Genomic DNA, 23,517 nt, shown 5'->3' on the forward strand with positions numbered 1-23,517 from the left:
TCTTGGAGGAACCTGTCTTATTTAAACCTCAGACATTTAGTTTGGTTTGCTCTTTGTTGTTGAAGTGTGCGACGTCACAATGCCTAGATCAAAAGAGCTCTCTGAGGCCTTCAGAAAGAAGGTTATTGATGCCTACGAGTCTGGGAAGGGATTTAAAAAGATCTCCAAACAATTTGAAATCAATCATTCGACTGTCGGGAAGATCATCTACAAGTGGAGAAGATTCCAAACAACTGTCAACTTGTTCAGGCCAGGCCGCCCCAGCCCAGCAAGTTCAGCCCGAGAGCAGACCGAAAGATGCCGAAAGAAGTCTCTATGAACCCCAGAATGTCATCACGGGACCGACAGGTAGCTCTTGCCACTGTTGATGTCAAAGTGCACGAGTCTACTATTAGAAAGAGGCTGCACAAATTTGATCTACATGGGAGGTGTGCCAGGAGGAAACCTTTGCTGTCCAGAAAGAACATCAGGGCAAGACTAAAGTTTGCCAATGAACACCGAGGCAAAGACAAGCACTTCTGGGACAATGTGCTCTGGACAGATGAGTCAAAGGTAGAGCTATTTGGCCACAGCACCAAACCAAAGACAGCATTTGACCACAAGAACCTGATACCAACTGTAAAGCATGGTGGTGGAAATATTATGGTTTGGGGCAGCTTTGCTGCATCAGGGCCTGGGCAGCTCACCATCATAGAATCCACTCTGAATTCTTCATTGTACCAGAGGGTGCTTGAGGATAATGTGAGGCCATCTGTCGGAAAGTTGAAGCTCAACCGAAGGTGGACCTTGCAACATGACAATGACCCTAAACATACCAGTAAATCCACCAAGGAATGGCTGAAAATAAGGAAATGGCAGGTTCTGGAATGGCCAAGTCAAAGCCCGGATCTAAATCCCATCGAGATGTTGTGGGGGGATTTGAAACGAGCTGTGCATGCAAGAAACCCCTCAAACATCGCACAGCTGAAAGAATTCTGCATGGAGGAGTGGGCAAAAATTTACCCCAATCGATGTCAGAGACTGGTAGACAGTTATAAGAAATGCCTACTTGAGGTTGTTTCTGCCAAAGGGGGCAATACCACCTATTCGAGCCAAGGGTGTACTTACTTTTTCCACATGCGAAATTTGCATTTATGTTTATTTAAATTATACACTGGACGACAAAATGTAAATGTTTCATGATATTTGTTATATTATATCACCTTTATCGATCAATATTGTTGAAATGAAGATCAAATAGCTGTATGTTGAAATATGTTGAAAAAGTCAAAACTTTACATGGGGTGTACTTACTTTTTCACGTGACTGTGTATATATATATATATATATTGTTGCGGATCTCTACGTCGGCCTCTTTTCCCCTTTTCGAGCGGGGATTAATCCCCTCGTCTATGACTGACCTGACGTGAGTCCTGAAGTTGCACAAGCTCCCTCCGGAGAGGCAGATGCGCAACCTCGTTCGCGACCGCGGACAGATGTTAATTGCCGAGCGGTTTTAGCAACCGCGGCACGAACCATGAGCAGAGACTAACCCAATCCTGAACGTTGGCCAAAATCCTGCCACAGGTTTTCAATGGGGAAATCACAAAGACGACCGGACGAGCATGAAGAAGAAGAACGAAGGTAGGAAATACAAATATAATTTATTTCTACTATTTACAAGTCAAAAGAAACCAAGGAAGGAGGAAAAATCCGAAAATAAAGACAGAAGGAGTAAGGAGACACAGTGCAAATATTAGCTTACCTATACAAACTTACTTACACCCCAGGACAAGACACACAAAACAGACGACAATCAGACTCACACGAATGGGTGGATGAGGCCAGGCACGGATGATTGGAAGGGGAGGAAGGTTCGGCTGGACACGGGAGGGCGGCCAGGCCGGGAGTGAGCAGCCGCCGCCCTTCCTCAATCGTGTTCGCCCGGCGGCGTTGCTTCGCAACCACGGTCGAAACTGCCGTCAAAGCCCAAAGCTGCGATGGTTAAAGCTGCGGTGGTTCAAAGCTGCGATGGTTTCAAAGCTCATGCGTGCTTCTCTCTCCCTCAATCATCTCCTTCCTCAACTCGTCCCAGGTGGGGTGCGTCGCGTGCTCTCCAAGGACTCATCTCCCATGGGGGCGTCCCGCCGCGGGTTATATAGGCCACACCCTCGAACCTTCGCGAACCTCCCCGATCGTTCTCTCTCCGCCCTCTCAAGCCAAACCCCTCGTGCTTGGTTGGTCGGCAAGGGCTCTCCTGGCTCCACCCTCCGATGACGAGGTGGAGACACGCCTTTCTTCTCCGAGGTACAGCACATGGCAATGGCGGCAAATGCAGAAAACCGCCCAATGCAGTTGGCAATGGAGGCTTTGGGATATGGAAGGGAACTATCTTATGTCATCTGATGCAATGCAGTGTCAACTAGTGGGAACAGAGCCTTAAACTACATAGAATAAGGAGATAACTATTTAGAAGGACATATGATTTGCTACGTGCATGTATATGGATTAACTAGTAGGACGACCTTTGACCTTTACACTACGGAGGGTGATATTTACAACAATTCTCAAATCCACAACAATATATATATGTTTACAAGATCAAGGCTCGTGTAAGAGCGAACATTGATCACAAAAAGACAAACTGACACATAAAACATATGATCAAGGGAGCGGGAGACAAGATGGGGAGAGAGGGAAGCACACAAGTGCACCAGCAGAGAACAGGGACATCAGGAGATCTGTGGGAAGGAGAGGGCTTTGGGGGGAGGAAGCATGGGAAGGGGGGTGGGAGGGGTATAAAACATATGGACACTGCTTGGACTTCCAGGAAAGAAGTTGGTATTTTTTAAAAAAAGAGTAGATCTGGGGTGAATTAACGGGGGTAGAAAAGCAAAAGCGAAAAACCATGAAAACAAGCATTACGCCTAGGTCCCCGGTCGGTGAAGTGATGTGAGTTGACAAAGTGGAAGACGCAAGGCGGCCATCTTGGATTTTGACGTGGCGACCCAATTTTCAATAGCGTTCTTCCTTATGCGTGGATACACCCACACACCAGATTAGAAGTTGGTACTTCGCTTATTTTTCAAGACATTCCGCTCACAAGGTTCAGACATACATGGCGGTGGCCATCTTGGATTTTGACGTGGTGACCTAATTTTAAATAGGGTTCGTCCGTATGCGTAGATACACCCACACACGAGATTAGAAGTTAGTAGTTCATTTATTTTTCAAGATGTTCCGCTCACAAGGTTCAACGCACGCACGCACGGACGCACACATGGACGGAGGCAAAAACCGTAGTCCCCCTTTCGCTCCGCAGTGCGACGGGGGACAAAAAAACCCATGAAACCATGAAAGCAAAAAAGCAAAAGGGGATTTTACCTCAGGACAGGTTTCACATCGATCGGTGAAGCGTTTTCGGAGAAGGAATTTTTTAAAATATCAGCTTTCAAGCTAATATGGCTGCCAAACCATGTGAAATATGACATCAAAAATGCACACTCTGCGTATTTTAGAGTATGGGATCACATTCGTGTTGATCGGATAATGTTCGTTTTGCTATCCAAGATGGCTACCAAACCACATGACCTACAACATCATCATTCTCAAACTACATGCAACAATGGTGTTGGATGCTATTTTCAAAATTTTGCATCGATAGGGTAAGCGATTTCAGAGATATAATTATTTAATATTGTCCTTAAATCCGATATGGCTGCCAAACCATGTGACCGAAGATGTCAAAAATTTAATGTTTCAATACAAATGGTTTAGAGATCAATGGCATGCAATTTCAGATTTTTAGGAGAAGGCATTCGATTAAATCATTTATACCTGGAATACCACTTCACCAATGATGTCATCATTATCATGCTTTTGTTCCCCTTTGGGAGTACTTGACAATTTGCCAAGTTTCAAATTTTTCCATTCAGCTGTTTCTGAGAAATATATATATTTTTCATTATTTGCGTTTAATCCCAGATTCCTGCCATACCACGTGACCTTTGACTTCACAATTGTCATAAAAACATTCTGCATGGGTGTCACTCCTACCCTGGAAGTTTAGTCTCAATCAGAAACGCGGTTGCTGAGAAAAACGAGGTTTAGCCCGCATGGACAGACAACCCGAAAACATGATGCTTCAGGCCACCTTTAAAAACAAATAAAAAAAGGAATTATGTCAGATAAGGGAACAAACAAGCCAAATAAGTAAACAAATATGACTGATATCCTGCGCTCAATATCACTCTCCTTCAAATGTTTCTGCAGATCTCGTCAGCTGCGCGGCATCTGCATGCTGCATTTTCTTGCATTTGCAGTGGGCATTGTGCATTGTTTGATGCACTGCAGCTGATGAAATCTATGCAGGACTTATGCCGTTGCCCTGCAGTACAACAACAACAACAACATGCATTTTAAGGCCATTTTGCCCTATTTTCTGCATCTCTCCTTGTTAACCCCCTTGCCCGCATTTCTTCTTCCACCATCTTCAGCCAAGTCTTTCTCGGTCTTCCCTGTCCTCGACTTCCTTCTACATTCATTTCCATCACTCTTCTCAACCAGTCACTTTCATCCTTCCTCAACACATGACCAAACCATCTCAACCTGTTCCTCTTCACAGCATCAATCACAGGCTCTACTCCCATCATCTTTCGCAATTCATCATTTGTCTTCCCCTCTCTCAACGATACTCCGCACATCCATCGAACCATTCGCATTTCCACCCTTTCCAGCCTTCGTTGCTGCTCTACGTTCATTACCCATGTCTCGCTCCCATAAATCATAACACTTCTCACACATGCAGCATACACCTTTCCCTTCAGCTTCAACGACACTCCCCTCCTCATCAGCACGCCACTCAGTTCCCGAAACTTCTTCCATGCACATCTCGCTCTTGCACCCGCTTCCGCGTCTGATCCACCTTCTCCATTCAGCATGTCTCCGATGTAGCAAAATGTTTTCACACCTTCCAGCTTCACGCCGTCTCCAAGATCCAACTCAACATTTCCTCCATCTGCAGCTCCCTCTGTGCACAACTTACATTTGAATGTAGCTGCCACACTGGTTAATGACCCTCTCAGACCACTACATTTTTGATGAACCCACTCAGCGCACATTGTACATTGAATGGAGTTCACTCCGACACCCTTCCTGCACACAGCACATGGCCACTTCCCAGTTCTTTCCACCTCACCACATGCTTTACCACTTGCCATCACCTTCGTCTTTCCTATATTCACCTTCAGACCTTTTGTCTCCATACATTCCTTCCACTTGTTCATCTTTTCCTTCAGTCCATCCATACTTTCCACAATCAACACCAGATCATCTGCATACAACAACTCCCACGGTAAACCCTCCTTTACATTCTGAGCCAGCACCTCCATCACAGCTCCAAATAGTAGTGGACTTCGTACCGACCCCTGATGCACTCCCACCTTCACCTCAAACTCACCACTGTTCCCGTCCTTCGTCCTTACAGCTGTGCGTGCTCTTTTGTACATTGCCATCACTACTCTGATCAACCATTCCTCCACTCCCAACTTCCTCAATGCCCATGTCAATACTTCGCGTGGAACCCGATCGAATGCTTTCTCCAGATCAACAAACCGAAGAAACAACTTCTTCCTCTTCTCCATGTACTTCTCCTGCAACTGCCTCACAATAAAGAGCACGTCTGTCGTTCCTCTTCCTGGCATGAATCCAAACTGCATTTCGTCGATCTTCACCTTCTTCCTTATCCTCCTCTCCAACACCCTTTCCAATACCTTCATTCCATGCTCCAATAACTTTATCGCTCGGTACGAGCCACACTCCAGAGGGTCACCTTTCCCCTTGTATAGAGGGATGAGGGTACTCAGTTCCCAATCCACTGGAATGCGGCCTTCTTTCACCACCAAATTACAGATCTCTGTCATTCTCTTCACACCCCAACTTTCTGCTGCCTTCAACATATCTCCCACAACTCCCGTCGGCCCTCCCGCTTTTCTACTCTTCATTGCTTTTATCGCTTCCTCAACTTCCTTCTCAGTTATCTTCTCTGCCGGTCCTAAAACTGGGTTACTCTCTATGTTGCCATCGCATTCATTCTCTGTATTCAACAGCATTTCCATATATCTTTTCCATCTTCCTTTAATTCCATCTGGGTCCACAACGATTTGTCCCACTTCATCCTTCAAGCAACTCACCCCCATCACATCACACCTCTCTTTCGCTGTCTGCTTGGCAATCCTGAATACCGCTCTCTGACACTCTTCCGAATCCAAGCGTTCTCCGAACATTTTCCTACATGCCTCCTGCGCCTTTGCTACCTCTTTCTTTGCAGCCTTGGCTGCCTTATAACTTTCATGCTCTGCTTTTTCTGCTCCCTTACCCTTCGCCTTCTGCCACTCCTTGAACTTCTTCCTCTTCTCGTCAATCATCTTTCCAACTTCCTCATCCCACCACCATGTTTCTGAGTGCCTCGGTGGTCCTTTTGTCCATCCACATACCTCACCAACGGCTCCCAACAGACTATCTTTCATTGAAATCCAACCACGTTCAAGCTCAACCACATCATCCTCTACCCAACTCAGCCTCTCTTTTAATGCCTCCCTTACTGTCACCTCTTTCAACCTCCACACCTTCATTCTCGATTGGTACTTCACCCGCCGAACTCTCCTCGCACCTTTCACCCTTATGTCGCAGACAACCAAGTGGTGCTGTGAAACAGTCTCCTCCCCCGGGATCACCTTTGTGTCCCAGTGCCAGAGGATAATGCCAAGTGCCCTGCCATTCAGTTTCCATCCCATGGTCTCAGGAGGGGGTAGCATGGGGGGAGGCCATGGGCGGGGAGGATGAGGCTATGCATGGGCTTGTTCCCAGATTGCTGCCTGGTAGTGTGGTCGTATTATGTGGAAAAGACAAAGTCACTTGTTGGAGGAAGGGTTTCTGGGGCGCAAGCTTGACCAAGCACGACCAATTGGTATAGTTGTTGTTTGTTGTTGTTTGAACATGGTAAACTTTGCAGATAAAAGCATCTGCATCATTGGTTGCTTGGTCACAGAGTTCTCCATCACCTAGACTTTTCAGCAAGTTGTAATTGTCCCTGAAGACTGTCCAGCAGGTCTTCTTGCTGTGGCCAGCCACGAAAGATATTGTGTCAGTGCCTGTCAGGGAGTGAAATGCAGGCACGTTCTTCAGGACATTGTCATCAATTTGGGTGTTGTCATCATTGTCAAAGGTGCAGATTGGGATGTATTTTCTGTTCTTAGCTGTCCCAGCTTTCATTTGGACGTTCGGGCATGACTTCTTGCAGAAATGAGCCAGAAGTCTGACAATAGGAAATTCTTGGTGCTCTGCCTTTGCCCATTTGAGTTCCATCAGCTCGCAGAACACAGTATCATGGGCAGCATTACATGGTATTGCCCTAGTTGTCTTGCCACATGTCTGCATCGCTGCATGTGTTCAGAGTGTCCAGTTGATGGGCTGGTGCCTGTATGATGGGCATCTAGCCAATGCTCATCTTTTATGGTGTCGCTTTACTATATTTCTGGTTGAAGCAAGTCCATCTTTCATTTGTTCCGTGTCGCTTGACAAGAAACGCCATGTGTTGTGCAATGGCGTGCACAGATGACTGAATGTATTTTGCTGACTTGCCTTTCCAGTCTTTCTGAGTGTGTCTTGTCAGTGTGGGCTCTGCTTTTCCTGCTATTTCTTCAGCCTGTAAGAGCTGCTGCATGACATCAGGAGCCTCAAGACGAGTGTTCTATGAAGATGCTTTGGTGCCTATCCCAATGTCACCATGTGGACCTCTTTGCCAGCCAGCCACCTGCATGGCATGGAAGCTGTATTTTTCCATCAAGGCTCGAGTCATTGATATCAATGTTGTCACATGTGAAATGTATGAATCTGTTGGGTACAAAGTTTGGAGAGATCACAGCACCTGAAACAGGATCCATTGCATGCAGGCTGTTGCATTTCGTTGTTCTTTGGATCACATTTTTGCATTTTATCTAACTACAGTGACGAAATATTAACTATTATATTGCTTTGATGTTGTTTTTTTGTCAAAAAGTTTGTTCACCTGAGTTCTTACAGTTAGATTTTTCTTAAAATACAAGCTTTTGTGAAGAAAACTTTGATTTCCCATCTTCATGGAGTCAATGTTTTTTTCTGGTTGCCATGGAGAACGAAGGCCAAATTCAGCTTGTCATATTCCGGAAATGGATTCTGCACATTCTAATCCTTCAGAAAAGCCCGTTTGACAAATTGTTCTCGAAAATGCCTTTCGAGTAAGAAATCTCAATCTTTTCTCTCGATCTCAAAGTGTCAAAAATGTCTTTGGTCTTCTGGTCAAGTCAAAGGTCTGAAGGGTCTAAAATCAAAGGCTTGTGAAGGTCTAACTCTAAAGTGTCTGAGGGTTCTGTGTTTTAAGGGGCTAAAGTGCAAGGTCTGTAAATGGCTAAGGGATCTGAAAGGTCTCATAGGTATGTTACAATAGACAAGAGTACGTAATTATTAACAGTACACTCGAGTGTAATGTTGGGTACAACATGGTGTCTGTTATTAAGTTTGCCAAACTGGTATTCTTTGGCAGTGAGTGACCCCACCTGGTGTTATTTAATAGCACGACAGGAGCTCAACTCCAGACCCTAGGATCTTAAACCAGCCACCTTAACCATTAAACCAACACGAGGCTTATAATGGTGCATAAGATAATGGCACAAAATGATAATATCAATGATAATTAGAAAAGTACATACTGACAATGATAATGGCACATAATGACAATGACGCATCATAATAATGATAATTGTACATAATAACAATGATGATGACAATGATAATCATAATGACAGTGGTAATGGTAAATAATGTTAATGATAATAGCACATGGCGCCTCCCCGGGCTGAAGACCCCTGGGTGATGGATGACCGAAATGAGCTTTAACTCTGAGGCGCTCATCAAACCTTGGCGGGATTGTCTTTGACGTGCGCGAGAAAGCCCCGAAGCCATATATGATCTGACGGCCGACACTGGGTTATGGGTTAATCCGAACCCACAAACACAAATGCAGGACAAGCAAAATCCACAATACAAGTTCATCGGTTGGCATTCGTCGCCTCAAAACCACCGCGCTTGGAGCCCACCAACAAATGGCGCCGAAAACGCCCAGGCGTGAACGAGCAGCCAACCGGCCCTTCCTCGCTTCTACCGCCAAGCGAGACACGGCTCTCTCCTCCCCCGGAAAGCACTACAGTCAATAACATCCCCTCCTCCAACGTTGCAAAACTTCCAAAGCTCCGACACGTCTCCTCACCAGCGCACCCGAGACATCAGCGCCCACTCGAGCCGAGAGCAAGAACGAGAAAAAATGCGACAGCTTCAAACGAACGCCAGCACAAAGAGAATGTGACTGCCTTCGACTCATGCCAGCACCAGAAGAGAGCAATATGGCGAGACGGCTTCTTTTTGCTCCCCGAGCTCTCTAATGTTCCACCGCTGAAGTCACACTCTGTCCAATCACCAACGTCCCATCACGACAGTCCATGGCAACGACCAATCGTTGTCTTCGGGACGGGGCCTCATGGCCTTGCTTCATGCCCAATGATGAAGGTCATGAGTCGTTGGGGGGTGGGGGGGAGTCTCATCTCTGTTCCAGAATGTTCAGATGACGTCTGGGTTTATTTGCCAATTGGCAAATGTGTTGGGTTTCTGTAGGGCTTTAATGGCTGTTGTAATGGCGGCCCTTTTTTCTGGAATAAAAACGAAGGGGAAAATCACAGAGGCAATTACACACTGGGGTTTATTAATCTTACACCCAAGAAGGAGTGAACACAAAAGCCACACCCCTTATGGCGACATGCAAACATTCTTAACCTGAACATTTACTCTGCTTATGTACATCAAGATGGCGGCTTCATTTTCACGTCACACAGTCCATACTAAAACCTACACATTCTGAACTTTCCTGAGGTATTCCATGTCTTCCCCCACAAACGTAACACACATCATGATTATGATGATTATGGTGATAATGACAACGATAATAGTGCATGATGATGATGGTACCTCATGATAAAGATAAAAATAATGATACACAGTCACAGTCATCATGATAATGACGATTGTCCTGAATGATGCCATGATAATGGTGCATCATGTTAATGGCACATAATGACAATGACAATAAAAATGATAATGCTAATATTGATGATGATGATGATCATCATGACCAATAATTACAATGATGATTGTACATAATATGATCGTGATATTAATGGTAATTATAATGATAACAAGCCTGTTCGGTCAGCCTGCACGAATTGCGCCAAGTGAAAATTAAAACAGACACACTCGCCACCTGAGGTAACTCGGTTAAAATTTATCCGATTTGGACTGGATTTGTGGTGGTCAGGTGGTAACACCCCCAAGCCACTACCAAATCTGAAAAGCGAATTCAAATCCGAGTTGAAACAAGCCCATACACCCAGCCTGCATGATCGTACCAAGTGAAAATTAAAAACAGACCCACTTGCCACCTGAGTTTGGACTCAGTCAAAATTTATCTGATTTGCACAGTGTTGTGGTGGTCAGATGTTAACACCCCCAAGCCACTACCAAATCCGAAAACTGAATTCAAATCAAAGCTGAAACAAGCCTGTATGGCTAGCCTGCACGAATCACGCAAAGTTAAAATTGAGGCACGGCCCTCGGCAAGGACGCGATTTCTTTATTCGACGATAACTTTAAAACGACAAATTCCACAAACTTCCAACTTACCTTATTCTTCTCGTGTTCTTATCTCTCAAAATCACTATGGGTATGCAAAGCGATTATGGCAGGAAACCAATCAGTTGCATGGCCTGAGAAAAAAAAGTGTTGTGTTTCTTCTTCTTTCAACAATAACGACTTCTAGCTTCCAGACCATACAACCAAACATATCGAAATTATGAACACTTATTCCCCAGACCAAACTAAAGACAACGAGAGCTACATTACATTGAAATTTCAAGTCGATCAATGCAGCGGTTCAAGAGATAGAATATTTTCAAGATTTTCGTTCAATTACTTATTGTGGCCAAATCATGTGATTTTTCAAAACTTCCCAAGGAACGTTTTAACTTCCCCACATTTGGAACATTTGTGTAAAGATTCCACTCGATATCTTCAAAAATGAGGGAGGAGATAGGATTTAAAGTTTATGCTTAAAAACATCATAACTCCAAAACGATGCGACATACAACGTCATCATATGGGAACGTTTTGTTTGTCATGGGCATGCGATTCTGCATGCAAAGTTTGGGCTCAATCTGTTCAGCCATTGCGGAGAAAACGGGGTTTTAGTGTTTTTCACGAAAAACAAATTGGGCCGCCGAACCATGTGGCATATGGCATAAATTTTTTTGTATTCTGAATTTTTTTTCACCAAGGTCATGTAAAAAAAATCATTCGTGGCATCAAGGGGTCGATTTGTCGAAATCTAACTTTGTAACGTCAGCACGTTTAACATCCTAAAACCTAAATAAACGTGTTTTTGGTCCAATTGCAGAGTTCTTTCGAATGAGCCATGGCTCAATTTTTTTCCATTGAGGCGTTTCGGAGATAGAGGGGCAACATTGAAGGTGTTTTCCAAGTTGGCACCGACATGTTGTTGGTAAAAGTTGGCACCAAGTTGGTAAAAATTCTTCATGTCCAGCCAATCACGAGGTGAAAATTTCATGTCAATCGGACCAACAGTTGCTGAGAACATCAATTTTTACGTTTTCGAAAGTGAACATCTGACGGAAGACCAATAATAATAAACCCGAGGAAAAACAAGAGGTATTCCTCTGCATGAAATGCAGAGGAAACCTAATAATGATAACTATGTTTACAAGTACAGCATTCGGTTGAGAGCATACCTCTGCCATGTCATGAGTAGTCCACAACTTTTTGAAACATCATGCTTTACATCGTTTTGGCCATATCACTCAATTGTGAAGAATCCTTTGACAAATAAAAAAATTATCGTATCATCACTGATTTGGATAATCACAAAAATTGAATCGATTGTCCTCGTCACACACCCAACCTGTCCACCAGGTTTCGCCTGAATCTGTACCTAAGTTTTTGAGATATCATGCTATGTATCGGATTTAGCCCTATCTCAATGGTGAAGAATCACTTTAAACATTATCAGATCCGGATCTTCACCAAAATCTAACCGTTTCGTCCTTGTCGCATTCCCTACCTCTCCACCAAATTTCGTCCGAATCTGTCCACAACTTTTTGAGATATCCTGTTGACAAACAGACAAACAAACAGATAGGGGTGAAAACTTAAGCTCCATCCACCTTCGGTGGTAGAGATTAAAATGACAATCTATCTATAATTCCAGTAATCTCTGTATGTGTGTTTGTTTGTTTGTTTGTCTGTGACCGCTGTTTCTCGACAACCACGGGTCCGATATACTTTAAACTTGCCAGGTATATTGCTGGGGACCCGAGGATGTGCCTTTTCAAGGTTTCATATTAATCGGACAATTACTTACCGAGCTATGTCCAAAAAACGATTCAACCAATCAGAGAGCAGCGAGCTATCGCGTGTGCCGAACGTGGCGAACACACTCTGCCTCGGACGGCACATTTGAGAGCGTATTCATTTATTTCACGTTGGCAAACTATGTTGCCGCTATGTTGGCGTTAAACTATGTTTTAAAACTAATTAAAACCATTTCATGTAAATAGAGGGGGGGGGGGGGATTGTCACTGTACTCGCAAGCCGTTCGCCGTTCGCTTTGGCGTTGCGAATGGACCAAAACATTTCATGGACCAAACCATTTCATGTAAAGCGTTCGCCGTTCGCTTTGGCGTTGTGAATGGACCAAAACATTTCATGGACCAAACCATTTCATGTAAATAGAGGGGGGGGATATAATTTTAGATATCTATCTATAATTCCAGTAATCTCTGTTTGTACGTTTGTCTGTGACCGCTGTTTCTCGACAACCACGGGTCCGATATACTTTTAACTTGCCAGGTATATTGCTGGGGACCCGAGGATGTGCCTTTTCAAGGTTTCATATTAATCGGACAATTACTTACCGAGCTATGTCCAAAAAACGATTCAACCAATCAGAGAGTAGCGAACTATCGCGTGTGCCGAACGTGGCGGACACACTCTGCCTCGGATGGCACATTTGAGAGCGTATTCATTTATTTCACGTTTGCAAACTATGTTGGCGTTAAACTATGTTTTAAAACTAATAAAAACGAATTTGCGATTCATTCGCTTTCCTGCGCGTTTGTGCACGCGATGGCGATTTCTTTACCAAACTCCGGAAGCCGTTCGCTTTGGACCAAACCATTGCATGTAAATAGAGGGGGGGGATTGTCACCGGACTCGCAAGCCGTTCGCTTTGGACCAAACCATTTCATGTAAATAGAGGGGGGGGGATATAATTTTAGATATAGATATAGTACGGGCAATGCCCTAGTATATATAGTACGGGCATGCCCTAGTATTGAAAATGATAATAACAATGGTGATGTTGATAATGATAATGATAACTATGATAATAATTATAATATGAATGATGACAATGAAATATGGATCAAGACCCTGCAGAAAGATATAATAATGGTCTGTCAACGGGGGCTGTAAAAATGGAGGGGCCTGTCAAAGCCCCTCTAAAAGATAAATACAGTATATCTCTCCCCTCCATCTTCCTGTTCACCTCCCTTCCCTCACCCTGCCACGCCCACTTCCCCCTCACCCCGCTCCTTCTTCCCCATACCATTTCCCTCCTCCTTCCCCCCTCTACTCCCCTTCTCCTACCCCCTTCACCTCCTGCTTCCCTTCCTTTTTCCTCCTTCCCTTTCTCCTCTTTCCTCTTCCCCACTCTCCTCTGCTCCCCCTTCCCCTCACTTCCCCTTTCCTCTTCCCCTCCACCCTTCCCATCCCTCTTCCCTTCCCTCTCCTCCTCCTCCCCTCTTCCTTCTCCCCTCCACTCCTCTACCCCGGGAAATGCTGGGTACTTCAGCTAGTGCTCAGTAAATGAGTACAACATCTTAATTGTGTACTATTGGAACACCAGTACAGCATGTCTATTAAGTATGTACTTTTAGAACGTGTGTACATCTATAAATTGCAATTAATTGGAACGCACATCTATTAATTACGTACCAAATAAATGTGATAACTACGTCAAGTGAGTGTCAAGTCTTGTGAGTCTATTGAATATATTGTTACGGAACCCAACGTCGGCCTATGGTTCCCCTTTGAGGGGGGATTAGTCCCCTCGATTATTGCTGACCGACGTGGTCTCTGAGCTGCACCGCGGCCTCCAGAAAGGCCGGTGCACAGCCCCGTTCACGACCGCGGATAAGATGTTACTGGATTGCCGAGCGGATGGCAGCCGCGGCCCGAACCGTTAACAATGACTGGACCCGATCCTGAAACGTTGGGCAAATCGTGCCACAGGTGCCCAATGGAGAAATCACAAAGATGACACGGATGTGAAGTAGAGGATGACGAAGGCAAAAAGGTTTGAAATCCGACTATTATTTATTATTACTATTTACAGGACCAAAATAACCAAGGAAGAAGGAAAGATAATAAAATAAAGACAGAAGGAATCAAGGAGACACAGTGCAACGCTAGCTTACCTACAGTCTTAATTATAACCCAGGGACAAGACAAACAAAACAAACTCACGTACACAAGAAGGATGGAATGGCAGGAATGAATGCTGGAGGGAGGAATGGGAAGGTTCAGCTGGGGCCGATGGTTCGGGTTTGATCCCGCACGGGACGTCGGGCTGGACCTCGACGGCCACCGATGCCACCGCAAGCTGGTTCCCGTGGGGTAACGGGTCGAAGCTGCCTGGTGGAGTCAATGCTGCTTGTCGAGCCAAAGCTGCTGGTGGAGCCAAAACTGGTGGAGCCAAACTGCTGGTGGAGCCAAAACTGGTGGAGTCAAACTGCTGGTGGAGCCAACTGCTGGTGGACTGCTCTTGTCACGCATCTGCCACATCCGCCGCCTCTCTCTCAAAATGCTTGCGCGCGCGCTTTTATAACGCGCTTTTAGATCAACCCGCGCCACGCCCGTGATGGTATTTCCCCAGCCCTGGTTGGCTGGTCAGGGCTCGCTGGCTCCACCCTTTTGATGACTATGGACGGGCCACGCCCTGGATTCGGCGGCTCCTCCCCCTTCTTCTCCGAGCCCACCTCGTGGCTAATGGAGTCGCGGTGAAAACCGCCCAGCAGCTGCGGCGAATGCAGTTGGCAATCGAGGCTTTGGGAATAAAAGGGGATCTATCTATTTGAATTCGGTGCAATGGAGTGTCAATTAATGGAAGACACAGCCTTAACCTACATAGAATAAGGAAATAAACTACCAACAAGGAGGAAATCTATGATTGGCTAACGTGATTGTTTATGACCTAATTACGGGACGCACTTTGACCTTTATACACAACTGGAGGAAGGAGGGTGATATTTTACAATGTACTACACAATAAAAAACACAATTCTCATATCCACAACAATATACTATTTGAACGTGACGACGTCTGTTAATTATTTACTGTTGGACCGTTTCTTTTTGACCTTTAGACACCTTAATACCCTTCAGACCTTTACGCCCCCTTTGGTATTTCAGACCCTTTAAGATTCTTTCGACTTTTCTCAGACCTTCAGACCTTTCAAACCCATTTGACTCTTGAGACCCCTTTGACCTTCAGACCGTTTTTAGTCGTTTGAAAACGCTTTAGACCTCTTCAGACAATTCAGACTTTAGTTTAGACCATAAATTACACCCTTTCGACCCCCTAGATCTTTTACCACCCTTTATGCACTTTGAACCCCTTTTGACCTTTTCAGACTTTACAACCTTCACAGCTTTTGACCATCAAACCAGACCTTTGCACTTTCGACCATGTAGACCTTTCCTTTGCAACCAATGAACTTTCATTTCGAAAATCGTTCCATTTAGTTGCCACAAAATAAATCCCGGCAAGGGTCTGCAGAGTGATTGCTCTTTCAATTTATTACCCCGCGCACGTGAAGCAAAAAACGGGGTTGAGCAATTGGTTTGTGTCATCTTGGCTATTTATGATCATCGGTTTATGATCGAGGAACAACTTATTTAAATCTAATGTTTTATATTTTGAACATGAATAGGAAGACAGGTCTTTCGTTTTAACGTACTCCGGCTTTGAAATCATCCGATTGTACATGTGCAACGTCCAGAGAGGAGTTAAGTAATATTTTTACTCGACCTGTCTGGCAATCAAACAAAACTTAAAATCACTTTGAACAGGAAGCTTACTGTTTTGAAGGACCTTATTAAGGATACAAACAACAGGCATGATTAACTCATGTAATGTGTAAGATATGGTGATGTGCTGGTTAAAACGATGGAAAAACCAGGAATGAATTCATTTATTCATCTTTTACAATCTTTATTTTATGTAATTTGAATTACGAGGGCGTGCCCGTAAGTGCGTGATGTGACCGTACAATGAATGTATCGTCCCGACGCCGCAGCTCGGATGGCGCTGCAGTTAATCGGGCCTGTATCGGCAGAGTTATTATAAACGTGTACTACAGTCGATCGTACCTAACAACAATCAACACAGATTGCAACGTCAAATAAATGAATACGCTCTCAAATGTGCCGTCCGAGGCAGCGTCTGCTCGCCACGTTCAGCATCAGTACGTCGTCACTATGACTATCCGTAAGTCCGGAAGTGACGTCCTCATTTGACTGTCCGGAAGGTCGCATATCGCAGTTACGATGAATCGCAAATTAGTTTTAATTAGTTTTAAAACATAGTTTAACGCCAACATAGCGCCAACATAGTTTGCCAACGTGAAATAAATGAATACGCTCTCAAATGTGCCGTCCGAGGCAGAGTCTGTTCGCCACGTTCGGCACACGTGATAGCTCGCTGCTCTCTGATTGGTTGAATCGTTTTTTGGACATAGCTCGGTAACTACTTCTCCGATTAATATGAAACCTTGAAAAGGCACATCCTCAGGTCCCCAGCAATATATCTGGCAAGTTTCAATTAGATCGGACCCGTGGTTGTCGAGAAACAGCGGTCACAGACACAGAGATTACTGGAATTATAGATAGATATACTTGAACAATGTGGAACACAGATTGCCTTCTTAATACTTCCAAGAACATCCAGTTTTGGAGTACTTGGACATGTTAAATAGGTTGATGTATTTGGGTGGTGCACACGACTGCTTCAATCGCGCAAAACTTGGGATTTTTTTTTTTGACGATTTTTGAAATCATTATTTTATGAAAATGAAGTGTATTGTTGAACATGTGCATTTGTAAAAGCAATCGATTTACAGTTATAGATACAAATGACATCACTGATAATTGGTTGAATTTACCCTAATGTATTGTTGTGGCCGTGGGTTTCGTGTCCACTAAAAGGGGGGCAGCCTCGGTTTTTTTGGTTTTTTTTGTTTTTTTTGTATCCAAGATCGAGGCTTGTGAAAGAGCTAACATGAATCACACAAAAAGTCAAACCGACACAAAAACACAAAATAAGGGGCGCGGTCGATAAGATGGGGAGAGAGGGGGAAGGACACAAACACAACATTTGAGAGCAGGGACATCGAGAGAAATGTGTGAGGGAGAGGGCTTGGGGGGAGGTGGGAGAGGTATAAAACATATGAACACTGCAAGGACTTCCAGGAAAGAAGTTGCAATTTCCAAAAAAAGTGTATCTGGGGTGAATTAGCGGGGGTAGAAAAGATCAAGGTTTTGGATGGGGGAAGATAAGAGATGGTGGTGAACAGCTGTTTTTTTTAAGACCTGGAGGGAGGGGTGGGATTGAAGGGAGTGGGGGAGTTTGTTGCAGAGGTGGGAGAAAAGAGGAATGAAAGAGTGAAGGTGAGCAGAGAGCCAAGATTTTGGCAGTTTAACCATAAGAGGGTTGCTGACAGATCTTGTGTGACCTGTAGGAATATCAGGGGGACAGCACAGAGAGAGCTGGGGGAGTAAGGCCGGAGAGGAATCGGGTGGGAACACAGAAAGACCACCAACCTGCCTGCGGTGAGTGAGTGAAAGGCCCTTGGAGTTAGCTTCATCGCAGGAGATTCCAATGATTCTGAAAGCTTTGGTTTCAACAGCATGAAGCCGAGCTAGGTGTGAGGCAGGAGCACCGGCCCAGAGGGGGGGACAGTATTCCATTGAGCTGTGGATGAAAGCCTTGTATGTGGTGAGGAGCTCAGGTGTGCCAAAGAAGGACTTCGCACGACGGAGGATGCCCAGTCGGCGACTGGCTTTGGAGGCCAGCTTGGAAATGTGGTTTACCCAAGAAAGATAGTGATAGTGAGATGGCAGATAGTAAGACCCAAAATCTTGAGCAACAGAACTTCTTGGAGAGGATTGTTGAGATAGTAGATGGGAGGTTTGTCCAGTCGGTCTTTTCGGAGAAACATAGTAAGAGTGTGAGATTTGTCAGGATTGAAAGACATGTTCCACTTGTTTGACCAGTCTGTGATTTTGTCCAGGTCTGCAGAGAGTGAGGAGGCTGCAGACTGCCGATCTGAGGGATGAGGAATGGAGCGGCAGATGGTGTAGTCATCAGCAAAGAGATAGAGAGGATTTTCCAGAGAGTCGGAGAGATCATTGATGAAGACCAGAAATAGCACAGGGCCCAGAACACTACCTTGGGGAACTCCAGCCTTAACAGGAAGGGAAGATGAGAGAAATCCGTTCAGGGCCACATGTTGCCTACGACCAGAGTGGAAGTCCGCAAGCCATGAGTGGAGATTTCCATGGATACCACATGAGGAGAGTTTGGTGAGCAGAGCTGGATGTCAGACCGTATCGAATGCACGCGATATGTCAAGGGAGATGGCTCTGATTTCCTGTTTGGCATTGAGGACCTCCATCCATTGCTGAGACAGCAGAAGCAACATGTCCAGAGTAGAATGACCTGGTCTGAATCCAAATTGATGATCAGAGATCAAGCCATTGGAGAAGAGGAAGGATTTGATATCCGAAGCAATGATGGATTCCATGACTTTGCTGATAATTGGGAGCAGGCTGATTGGTCTGTCGTTGCAAGGATCTGTTTTTGCACCTTTTTTGTGTAAAGCGGTAATGTTTGCTGATTTCCAAGATGCTGGCAGATGACCTTGAGCAAAAGAGAGGGTGAAAAGATCAGAGAGAGGGTGAGATAGAGCGGCAGAGCAGGATTTTAGGACCCATGGGCTGATGCCGTCTGGTCCAGTTGCAGAATCAGTCGAGGTTTGACAGAAACTTCTCCACCTTGTCAGGAGAGAAGGACACAGAGTCCAGGAGCAGTTGGGTTCGACTGGGAAAGGTGGGAACAGAGAGAGATGGGTTTGGGACACAAGATTTTGAGGTAAGCACAGAGTTGAGGCATTCGGCTTTGTCACATGCGGTGTCAACTGTGTAGCCATTTGAGGTAAGGGAGGGGATGGAGGGGGAACAAACACCAGAAACGGATTTGACCATACGCCACCAGGATTTGGAGGAAGGAGACAGGTTTAAGAGTTCAATCTTGAGTGTGGAGAGATAGCGCTTCCTGGCACTCCTGAGGGTAGACACACACTTGTTCCGAGCTTGGTGGAAGGAACTGAGATTGCCTTCAGTTGGATTTGCCTTCCAAGAGGCAAAGGCAAGTTGTTTCAGGGCAACTGCCTCACCAAAAGATTCAGTGTACCATGGACGGGTGGAAGGGTAAGACAACTGAAGACGAGATTGGATAAACTGTGCATGAGAGAGAGAGCAGTTTGCTTTGGAAGAATTCCCAGGAAGAATTGATGTCAGAGGCAGTAGAGATGGGAGACCAGTCCAGATGATTAATGGCTGCTTGCAGACCGTGCCAGTCAGCCTGAGTGAAATGCCAGACTCGTCGGCGCTGAAGAGGCTCTCTGAGAATGGCCAGAGAGATGTCCACTTTAACAAGGACATGATCAGAAGAACCGATTGGAGCAGAAGAAGAGCAGCAGACATTTGCAGGGAAGTTTGTCAGAACCAAGTCGAGAAGAGAAGATACTCCTTTGACTGAGATCCGTGTCAGGAAATTGACAGATTGTGTCAGTCCCAGTGAGTCGCAGAAGTCCTTTGCTGAGGAGCCATGGCTGGTGAGAGAGGTACCCACACCCAGCCAACTGGCATGATGACAGTTGAAGTCGCCACATATGAGGAAGAGAGAGTTTGGGTGAGTTGATCGAAGTTGGTCCATGTTTTCCGACAGCGAAATGTAAATGTCCGACGTCCATGTTGTCCGACAGCGGTTCCCCTCAAACTTTCAGGGCCTGAGGCTACCGCACATGAATAACTTTATGCCACAGCAGGTTGATAATCAACCACGAGTGCCAATCAGTGAACCACTTGCTTCAATGTCTATGGTGTAATGCCGTTTAACTGAATGCCACATGATCTTCTGGATATGCACCAATCTTATCTTAATTAGATATTTCATGAGGGCGGCCGAGCTTTACAGCTTGATGCAGTCCGGACTGAATGAGCCAGTTAGTCGAGGAATCATAGTCTCTCTGCCGTGTGTATCATACTTTTGCAATGGCTTTTAATGTGTATGTTGGAAAAGAAAGTGCATCGAAAAAAATTCTGCCTTAATAATGGTGATTGGGATGTACTTTCGCGTCGGGTATAAAGGAAAGATCTGGGGGAAATTGAGGAGGTGACGGTTTGGTTTTATTTAGCTTGTCACTTCAAATAAGTTTTGGCGCAATGAGGGATACACTCGCTGCTCACGTGCATGAAACAATCTTCCCAGATTAAAACGTGGATCACACATATGGGAGGAGGCGCACATGAAACAATTACCCCCAAGGAAAACGAGTGAAAATGCCTCTCGAAACCTTCACCAACGCATTTTATGACACTCTAACCCACTACAAAGGGGAAGGAGCTATTCTATATCATGGAAAGAATCACACTAATGGAACTGTATGGTGGTTGCCATTCTCTCAGCGGTTTACTAAAACCGCAACAGTATGAATATCTTGGGATAAACCCAAAGTTTTACACAGCACTGTATATTTACATCAACAATAATGTTTTCCTTTTTCCAGTGGAACAAATACACATGTGCATGTTTGTGTACGTTTGTCAGAATTATATTGCGAGTATTGAACAAAATCAGATTTTTGTGAATCAGACATGTGATGTTGTATTTACAGGTGTATCCATTGAATCTACAAAGGAGACTGCACCTACTTTTATGAACAGCGCAGACGTGGGACCGCAGGACCCGCCAACTGAAACAAACAAGAGGACTTTTTACAAACGCAACAAAAGGAAGAATGAATTGTTTGCACGTAATAATTTTCATCAGGCTCACAAAGGAGAGAAAGATGAACTCCCATACAAATGCATAAGTTGTGGAAAATCTTTTAATCTGTCATCCAACCTTAAACAACACATGAGAATTCACAATGGGGAACGCCCATACAAATGCATCAGTTGTGGAAAATCTTTTAATCTGTCATCCAACCTTAAAAGGCACATGATAATTCACAATGATGAACGCCCATACAAATGCACAAGTTGTGGAAAATCTTTTAAACATTCATCCAATCTTAAAATGCACATGAGAATTCACAATGATGAACGCTCACACAAATGCACAAGTTGTGGAAAATCTTTTAAACATTCATCCAACCTTAAAAAGCACATGAGAATTCACAATGGGGAACGCCCATACAAATGCACAAGTTGTGGAAAATCTTTTAATTGGTCATCCACCCTTAAAATGCACATGATGATTCACAATGATGAACGCCCATACAAATGCACAAGTTGTGGAAAATCTTTCAATCTGTCATCCACCCTTAAAATGCACATGATGATTCACAATGATGAACGCCCATACAAATGCACAAGTTGTGGAAAATCTTTTAATCTGTCATCCACCCTTAAAATGCACATGGTGATTCACAATGATGAACGCCCATACAAATGCACAAGTTGTGGAAAATCTTTCAATCGATCATCCACCCTTACAAGGCACATGATGATTCACAATGATGAACGCCCATACAAATGCACAAGTTGTGGAAAATCTTTTAATCTGTCATACACCCTTAAAATGCACATGATGATTCACAATGATGAACGCCCATACAAATGCACAAGTTGTGGAAAATCTTTCAATCGATCATCCACCCTTACAAGGCACATGATGATTCACAATGATGAACGCCCATACAAATGCACAAGTTGTGGAAAATCTTTTAATCTGTCATCCACCCTTAAAATACACGTGAGAATTCACAACGGTGAACTCCCATACAAATGCATCAGTTGTGGAAAATCTTTTAATCATTCATCCACCCTTAAAAGGCACATGATGATTCACAATGGTGAACGCCCATACAAATGCATCAGTTGTGGAAAATCTTTTAATCAATCATCCACCCTTAAAATTCACGTGAGAATTCACAACGGTGAACTCCCATACAAATGCATCAGTTGTGGAAAATCTTTTAATCGAACATACCACCTTGCAAGGCACATGATAATTCACAATGGTGAACTCCCATACAAATGCATCAGTTGTGGAAAATCTTTTAATCGATCATTCAACCTTAAAACACACATGAGAATTCACAACGGTGAACGCCCACACAAATGCACAAGTTGTGGAAAATCTTTTAATCAATCATCCCACTTTAAACTGCACCGCAAGCCTGAGGAGAATGAACTGTACCGCGAGCCTGAGGAGAATTAACTGTACCGCGAGCCTGAGGAGAATTAACTGTACCGCGAGCCTGAGGAGAATTAACTGTACCGCGAGCCTGAGGAGAATTAACTGTACCGCGAGCCTGAGGAGAGGAGCTCACGTTTTTGGTGAGAACTGGTATTCTGAGGAGATTGGTCTTCCTGAGAAGGAGAGCTTTGAGGAGGTCATCCTGCCTGCCTGCCTGCTTTGGCCTTGGTGTTATCATCCTCCACCATTGCCTGTTGATGGTCCTGTTCGTCTCCTCATCATCTCTTCGTCATCCTGCTCATCTCATCACCTGCTCCGTGCCCATCCTCTCATCGCCTGCTCTGTGCACATCCTCTCAACCGCTGCCACCAGAGATATGTCGCCATATTGTGTCCCTCGCCCCATCTGTGCTTGTGACTTGACGCCTGAGTTTTTATCGGATTTATTTTACTTTATTGTATTTCGTTATTATTGATTTCATTCTCTGTTTATTTGATCTGGATTAAACCCGTTTGGTTTTATTCAACGCTTTATCCCTGTGTGTACACTGGTTAGAATAGGTACAACGTATCCCTGCGTGTCGTAAGAGGCGACTAAGAGGGTTGGCGTCAGGAAGGGCATCCGGCCATAAAAACATTGCCTCAAAAAGAGAACCATGACAATTACAACTACATATGGGCAGGGTACAGCCCGAAGTGGAGATCGGTTTCTGAGGTTTGGGACATGGAATGTAGGGACAATGACAGGGAGATCAGGAGAAGTGGTGGAAGTATTGGTCAGAAGAAGAGTGGACATATGTTGTGTGCAAGAGACGAGATGGAAGGGAAGTGGTGTGA

General features: G+C 44.6%; 1 protein-coding gene across 2 annotated transcripts in view; it reads left to right on the top strand.

Moving 5' to 3' along the window:
• LOC137428453 (uncharacterized) overlaps window positions 1–23,205 on the top strand; it is a 47,281-nt gene extending 24,076 nt beyond the window's left edge. Inside the window, exon 4 of one of the 2 annotated variants that reach the window (XM_078777129.1) lies at window positions 21,153–23,199. In XM_078777129.1, the coding sequence (XP_078633255.1) occupies window positions 21,153–22,702 (1,550 nt within the window). In that variant the 3' untranslated portion in view covers window positions 22,703–23,199. Of the gene's footprint in view, window positions 1–21,152 lie in introns of both variants that reach the window. The other variant, XM_078777130.1, reaches the window with a different exon arrangement.
• Window positions 23,206–23,517: the final 312 nt, after the last annotated feature.

Source organism: Myxine glutinosa, chromosome 5 (genome assembly GCF_964187855.1).
Source record: "Myxine glutinosa chromosome 5, kmMyxGlut1.1, whole genome shotgun sequence".
NCBI classification, from domain to species: Eukaryota; Metazoa; Chordata; class Myxini; order Myxiniformes; family Myxinidae; genus Myxine; species Myxine glutinosa.